Raw genomic sequence first — 7,887 nt, forward strand, 5'->3', positions numbered from 1 at the left:
ATCTCCGATATAGTGAGGATGGGCAAATTTGAAGAAGGACCGTGCCTTTCACAGGGTGCGACGTGGGCTCCTTGCTCGCCATTAGGGGGCTACAGTGGGTGTTGTGGGGAACTTGGGGATCCGCCGCCAAGGTCCCCGGGGAAGAGACAAGGAGGGTCTGCTCTGAGACAGGCGTCAGTGAGAAGGGGACGTGCGAACGGCGAAGCTCTCTCAAACTCTCGGCGTCTCTGTATCCAGCAGAAAAGCGACCCAAGAAAGAGCCCTCGGCAACTGCTTTCTCAGGCTGCGGCAGCGGCGGATACAGCAGTGAAAGTCTGGGAGAGAACGATGTTATCCAAGTGGAGCTTCAAGGATCCGAGCTGTGGAAGAGATTCCATGACATTGGGACTGAAATGATTATTACCAAGGCCGGCAGGTTCGGCTCTACCCAAGCTGTTCCAGGGCCACACACAGTAGGCGCTTAATGTACCTCTCTCATAAGATGTGGTGCCTCCAGTTTTACGCTCTAGCACCCATCCCCCCCACGTCCCCACCCCCGACAGGAATTAGAGAGCCACTGCCTCTCAATGGACCAGACTAGGACAGTGCCTGGCCCACGTCAGTGGCTCGACATTTCTTTCCTGTACACTGTGACTCCAGGAACTCATTCTCCCAGCTCTTACCTGTGTGATGCATGACAAAAATTAGACCTGCTAAAGCAGGTGCCAGATGCCATCCCCACATCTTAAGCTACGGCGAGGCCTCCCCATTAAATCCTCACAGTTCTCAGTGGGAGATATTCCATTTAGCAGCCTGTACATCCCACCTAGTCCAGGCTAGTTTGAGGTGGCCCTTTCCCGCTTTGACCTTTTGTTGTGGAGCAACTTCTTTGGGGCAGCTGGGTTATTTTTTGTGTGAATCTTCCTAATTGTAGTCTTTTCCAAATCTGCCTCACAGAAAGTATCGCTGAAAACTTGGGGGAAGGGGCACAGCTTTTCCTCGCTTGCTCTTACATAGCTTTTTATTATGATGGTAGAGGGGAGTGGGGTGGACAAAGCCTTGTGGTAAGGATATTCTGCTCTAATGAAAAATCTTGAATTTGCTCAATCACGAATACAACCAACAGTCTGTTTTGATGTAGCAAATGACATTCCCTAAACCTGTTCTAGAATGAGAAGGGTATTGTGAATATCTTCAGTTCTCATTTGTCCCCATCCCTGCCCCACTCCAAATGTCTCTAAAAGCGCTCAGGTTAGTCGCTATTTTCTCTTCCACAGGCGGATGTTCCCCTCTGTTCGGGTCAAGGTGAAAGGGCTGGACCCGGGGAAGCAGTACTATGTAGCCATCGATGTGGTGCCGGTGGATTCCAAACGCTATAGGTAACTGGCCCAAAGAAGGATACCCCAGGCCCAGGCTGGGAATGGGGATCCTGTTCTTCAAAACCTGAGAGTGCTATTTTGAAAACTCTACCATGGGGAGCAGGGGTGGGGGGAGTAAGTAGGGGATAGGGGTGGGAGGCTTGGAAGTTAAATTTTTTTGCTCAAACTGGGTTTCAGACTGAGAGAAGAGCAAGTTTTCTCCTTTTTCCTCTCATTCCTGGAAGCCCGTGCCAATTTGTGCTTCAATATCGCCCAAACCCTTCACCTATCCCCTCTTCTGGCTTTGGCTGTGCAAACTACAGAAGGTGTGGGCTCAGGCGGCTAAGAAGGAAGCTGTGTGAAGGAATTTGGGGAGAAATGCCTGGACTTCTGGGTCCATTTTGAGCTCAGGGTTGCGCTACTTTGGCGTCAGGGTCCTGGAGCGACACCCTGATTTGCCATCCAAGGCTAGTCTAGCAGTTATCAGCAACTAGGTCCATTTCTTCTTCCTCAGCCTCTTTCCTGAGGCAGGGGTCAGGTCCCAGAGAGTACAAGAAACCTTTCCTCTTGATGTAAGCTCTCTACTTAGAGCTGGCTAAACCTGCTGAATTGATCTAAAACCAAGAGGCCCTTCTGTGTTGATACCCAGAAGTGCTGGTCTGACAGCCCTTTGGCTCAGGGGCTACGGGGCTTGTGCAAAAGACGCGGAAACTCGGGCTGTGAGATGTGAGCGACAGAAGGTGGCACCGGTGTTGAGCCTTTCAGGAGACAGCCTGCCTCATGCCCAGGGCTGAGTTTGAGGGCCAAGGAGAAGGTGCAATTCAAAAGCCTGCTGGAGCAAAAGCCTGAAAATAGTAGACCAAGCTGTTTGCTTCTCGCTTTCGAACCATCTTGGGAATGCTGCGCGCAAATGAGCAGTTGTAATTGGAAACAGTGTGAAAATAAACCCAGAGACCGCATGGGGCAGAGTTCGTGGGAATGTTCTGATGTGAAGCCTTGTTGGCTAAAGGACTTCTACGACGACTGGTGGTGGTGGACTGGACAGACACCCTCCTCACCCTTCTGCTTCTTCCCTGGCACTTCTGGCCCAATGCATGAGGATTTTTCTGGCGTCTCTGCGCAGTACAACGGGTTATATCAATTTATGTTGCGGTTTCTGTGAGGAAATACAAACCAGACTTTGAAATCATATGACATTGTACTTGTCCTGGCACTTCATTGCATTTTAATGGCGTATGCTTATTTACAGTTTGCTTTCTGTCCCTGAATGCTCTTTGGAAATCAAGTTAGATCTTCTACTAGTTGCCTTTGGAATTAGCTGGCTAACCTCGACTGAGGCACTTAGGACCAGATCCCAGCAGCCTTCCTCCCATGCTCCTGGTTTTGGCTGGCTGCATAAAGCTACACTCTGCACCTTTTCAGGTATGTGTACCACAGCTCTCAGTGGATGGTAGCTGGGAATACAGACCACTCATGCATCACTCCCAGGTTCTATGTTCACCCTGACTCGCCCTGCTCTGGAGAGACCTGGATGAGGCAGATCATCAGCTTTGATCGCGTGAAACTCACCAACAATGAAATGGATGACAAAGGCCATGTAAGAGTGCGCAATTATTTGCCCCTAGAAAGGGAGGGAAATACTAAAACTTCAGCCCACAGGTCGCCCTGGAGATGCCAAGGAGGCTTCTCCCAGGTGAGCTAGTTGTAGTCTTTAAGAAGTGTTCAAGTTCTGGGCCTGTGATCAAAGTTACTCCTGTGGCCTTTGTTAGAAGGCTGAGAGTGCTGGGGGTTGGGGATGGTGAGCTAAGGCAGTGTGAGGACCAAATGACACTTGTTTAAGCCAGGATGCCTGGAAGCGAATGTTTCAAAGAGCTCTATAGCCCTCAGCCTACCAGACAATCTTTATGGGCTCTGATTGCCTTCCCACAGATGAACACCTTCTGTGTGGCATAGTGTATTGGAAATCTCTCTAATCTGCTCCCCATGGTCTTTTCAGGTCACTTTGATCTTGAGTCTTCTGCTGCCCAGGTGCACCCCTGTCCTTGCCCTGCCCAGCCTAGCCCTGTGCCAGCCACACAAGGAGATAAGCAGTCTCCAGAAATTAGGAGGCAGGGGATATCAGGTGGTTGCCCATTGGTTAACATAAGCCTAGGGAACTTATTGCAGGTAGTTAGATCCCAGTGACACTTGGGGACATCACATTGTCATCCACATTTGGAGATAGAAAAGGGCCCCATCTGGAAGTGGAATCACTGCTGCCTGGTGCCGCTGTGGTGCCCTACTCTGGAAATGCCTTAGCCCTGAGGGCCTCTGTCTGGGGCAAAATGGCACAGAAAAGTCCTTGTGTGTGGCTAGCTTAGCCTTTCTGGTTGAGCTTCACTAATGTGTGTGGGCAGGTGGGGGGTGCTGGTGAGAGGGGGAGAGTATTGGGGAAGGGGAAGCCAATTTCTAGGCAGCATTTGACAATTTCTCCTTCAGATCATTCTGCAGTCCATGCATAAGTACAAGCCCCGTGTGCACGTGATGGAGCAAGACAGCAGGGTTGACCTGTCCTGGATTCAGTCTCTGCCTGCTGAAGGGGTTAAAACGTTCTCCTTTAAAGAAACTGAGTTCACCACAGTAACAGCTTATCAAAACCAGCAGGTAAAGCTAACTAGGTCCCAGGCCAGCAAGGATGGCCCCAGAGGGACTTACAGGATAGAGGCAAGCTGCACTTAATGGATTGAATTTCCCTTGATTAAAAAAAAAAGGTCCTATTGCATTGTCATCAAGGCAAGTTTGATTATAAATTGTGTTGATCTTATGTTCAAAAAATAAAATTAAAAAAGAGCAAAACAATGTGCCAGGAGAGAAATAAGATAACCATTCCAAAGTTGACTTAGAAATATGCTTACATTTATTTACCATGCCATATTACACGTTGAAAAGTTTTGTGGTTGTTGTAACCATTAAAAGAAATGGTGACAGTTATTACCAAGGACACTGACTTTATCTTTCTCTCTCTTTTGAATTCATAGATTACCAAATTGAAAATAGACAGGAATCCTTTTGCTAAAGGATTTAGAGATCCTGGGAGAAACAGGTAAGCAACATAACAACCATTTCTAATATTCATATAGCCTTTTTCGCAAGTATTACAGACAAGGAAACTGTGGCTCAAAGACTCAGAAGCCCTACATTTTGCCACTAGTAAACATTCTGTCTCTAAAATCTTGCCCCTTCCCAATCCCTTCCCAACCCACTTTTAAGATATTGTTTATTCTATTTTCCTGGGGTTTCTACTCAGGAAATAATTACTCAGGATTTAATTCACAAGTCTAGCTATAAAAGAAAAATATTTCAGATACTCACCCCTAAAAACCATAACAATATAACTCCAAAATTGACATAAATCATTATTTTCAGGAATTGCATTCTGGACTTGCTGAAGGTGAATCTCTTTTTCAGGGGTGTATTGGAAGGGCTTTTAGAGACCTACCCATGGAGGCCTTCTCTCACGCTGGATTTTAAAACTTTTGGTGCAGACACACAAAGTAAGAAAAGTTTTATTAATTTTTATTTTAAATGTTAATAAAATAGCTACAGACAGAGCCTTTGTACCAAATACTACACAAGGGTTAAGCGTGTGCCAGAAAATATGTTTAGAAGAGGGTGGGTATATATTTATCTTGATTAGGAGGTTAGAAGCAAAAAGGGAGGGGAACTGTCATGAAGGAAAAGAGCAGAGACATGGTAATGGTGGATTTATTGACTTCTGTTTTTTTTTAATTATCATAATCCTGAGATCTCCAGCTCTCACCTGGATTCTTTAGCATCTCACTATTCATAGTCTTTAGCATCTGCCTGTGGTGCATTTGTGTACTTATTTGCAACTATGTTATATATTGAAATAAATATTTTGTGTTTTATGACAAATATTCAGCATGTGCTAAAATGACTTCCATTAAATTAAATTAATTTAATTTTCTAGCATCACTTAGTTCTAATTTTCCATTCATTGTGAGTAAAGAAACTAAATGCTGAAAACAATACTAAGCCATCATGATTAACTACCACAGCATTTAAAATATTTGCAAAGTATTTGTTCTCAGGTAGGGCATTACATGACTAAATAATAATCATAATTAGACAATGCAGGCTCTCTTGTGGAAGAATGTATACCTTCATTTACTCTGATATTTAACAATATAAAGAAGAGTTTTATTTATTAGCAAAATGGAATTATTTTACTCTTTTGTCTTCATTAAAGTCTTTGTCTTTGAACATTAATTCAAGGTTACAATTAACTTGAGAAAATCATCAACATTGTAGTTAGGTTGAGTTTTACATGATACCATAACAGCCAATTGAAATGTGAAGAGATGAAGTATAATCATTCAGTAACATATTTCACTGAATTTACTATATTAATTTGGTCTGGAAAATTGCATAGAAATATATGAACACTTATTTTATAGTATCACTTTAACTAACAGCATCTAGGCAGCATGTTTTTCAAACATCCAAGTCAACACAAAGCACACTAATAAAGAAAACAAGCTAAAGATGGTCATTAATTGATGATTTAAAATACATAGTTTTCTTAATTATTTAAGATGTCAAGAATGCTCTCAAATTGCAAAGAAAATGAGTACCAATTTTTAAAAAATAATTGTGAATGTTTGATTATAAAAGATATTTGCCATCCTGTTTATAAAGGATTAGGCTACGTCCTTATACACAAAATAGAAAAGAAAGAGCAACACAAAAACAAACAACCAAACAAAACAACCAAACAAACAAAAAACACAATGTTGATCAAGTTCAGTCAATAACTCGTCTTTTTAATTCAAATACGTAAAAAAATTAGGTGTAGAGTCTAGATTTTTGTGGACCTTATACTTATCCCTAATATTAGCAGATGCTAGGCAGCTATAAAAGATCACCTGACAACATTGATAAGAACTCTTTCATTTTCATCTTGATATTTTTTAACCTGCAAAATTGCCTTTAACTCTTGATATAGGGCACCATAGAATTCTCCTTTCTCATGTAAGAAAAAAATCTAAGACATTTAAATATATGTTAATTTATAAAGATTACTTTCATGTGCACTTATTTTTTATCAGACTAAAGCTTTCTACAGAATTCCAAACAACCAATTTGTTGAATTTAATAAAAAACTTTAGTAAATTTTTAAAGTTAAAAAAAACCTTTTTTTTATTTGTAATATATAATTGGCCTTGCCTCATATTTATTTGGGCCTTTTTTCTTATTTTTTGTAATTCATTGGATAAATGTTGTGCACGTGCCTAGCACAGTTCTTGAGCATAGTGAATGCCCAATACATGATGCATAATAATAGTGCTAAAAATAATAATGGCAGTAGTAGAGATATCACATTCAAGTTTGGTCAGAGTGATAAGCATGTTTTTTTTTCCCCCCAATGAAGTTAAAAGAACTGTGAACATGCAAGGGAAGCTAATCTAAGAATGAAGCAAGGATAGTTATGGACATGATTACTGATTCAGTAGGAACATCAAGTTCATTGATCATTGACTGAATTGTCATTCACAGGTGGAAGCAGTGGCTCATCTCCAGTGACCTCTAGTGGAGGGGCTCCCTCTCCTTTGAACTCCTTGCTTTCTCCACCTTGCTCCCCGCCTACATTTCACTTACCTACAAGCTCACTTGGAATGCCCTGTCCAGAAGTGTACCTGCACAATATCAACCTGCCCCTTTGCTACAAGATTTGTCCAACTAATTTTTGGCGACAGCAGCCTCTTGCCTTGCCTGCTCCTGAAAGGCTATCAAACAGCAGCAGTTCTCAGTCATTAAGCCCACTCATGATGGAAGTTCCCATGTTATCTTCCCTGGGAGTCACCAATTCAAAAAATGATTCATCTACAGACTTCAGTGGGCAGTGTCTACAAGCACCTAATTCTTCCAGTCAAATGATGTATGGATTACAGGCACCTGGAAATATTTTATCACCAAACCCCATTGCCCAGGAAGCAATTGGTTGCTCTTTCCATCCTTCCTTTGGCTTTTATAGGTACAGCTTCTCTTTGCCATCTAGACTGGTAAATGCTTCCAACCATCTCAAAGTGAATGACAACAGTCACGTCTCTTTTAGAGAAGGCAAATGCAATCATGCTAACTGGTACCCAACAATTAATCATTGTCTTTAATGAAATAGTCACATTCCTAAAACAATTACATGTAAACACATAATTTCTTTATTTGTAGACAAAGAAAGGTCAAGAGCTATTTGGCTTACAGAGAGCTTCATTATAAGAGGGTATTTCTCTGTTATACATTTAAAGTGCCTTATCAAATGTTCATGAGAAGTTATAGTCATTTTTTACCTATAATAAATATGACATAACAATCTCTGATTAAAGTGGCCTTTGGCCTCAAAGTAAGATACTCAATAAATGTCATTTGATGACACAGACTACCAGTGAAAATTGACTCCAGGTGACGAAGTCTCTAATTATAGTGAAGCCAGTGTACCATGTCAGCTGCCTCTTACATATTGACAATGACCAAAAGCAGATGGATTTAATTC

At 42.2% G+C, this 7,887-nt stretch overlaps 1 protein-coding gene across 1 annotated transcript; it reads left to right on the plus strand.

The window, feature by feature from the left end:
- Positions 1 to 1,123: 1,123 nt before the first annotated feature.
- Positions 1,124 to 7,507, plus strand: TBX22 (T-box transcription factor 22). Its single transcript, XM_019648189.1, has 6 exons — positions 1,124 to 1,358; positions 2,760 to 2,934; positions 3,816 to 3,980; positions 4,355 to 4,419; positions 4,785 to 4,870; positions 6,894 to 7,507. Exons 1-6 carry the CDS (start codon positions 1,261 to 1,263, stop codon positions 7,505 to 7,507), a joined length of 1,203 nt encoding a protein of 400 aa, XP_019503734.1. The 5' UTR covers positions 1,124 to 1,260.
- Positions 7,508 to 7,887: the final 380 nt, after the last annotated feature.

This window comes from Hipposideros armiger, unplaced genomic scaffold (assembly GCF_001890085.2).
Source record: "Hipposideros armiger isolate ML-2016 unplaced genomic scaffold, ASM189008v1 scaffold_121, whole genome shotgun sequence".
NCBI classification, from domain to species: Eukaryota; Metazoa; Chordata; class Mammalia; order Chiroptera; family Hipposideridae; genus Hipposideros; species Hipposideros armiger.

Excerpts from the sequence above, each read along its gene's own strand:
- TBX22 (XM_019648189.1), top strand. The coding sequence starts at position 1,261 with ATGTTCCCCTCTGTTCGGGTCAAGGTGAAAGGGCTGGACCCGGGGAAG. Across the intron at positions 3,981-4,354 it reads CAGCTTATCAAAACCAGCAG|ATTACCAAATTGAAAATAGA; the intron begins GTAAAGCTAACT and ends TTGAATTCATAG. Across the intron at positions 4,871-6,893 it reads TTTTGGTGCAGACACACAAA|GTGGAAGCAGTGGCTCATCT; the intron begins GTAAGAAAAGTT and ends TGTCATTCACAG.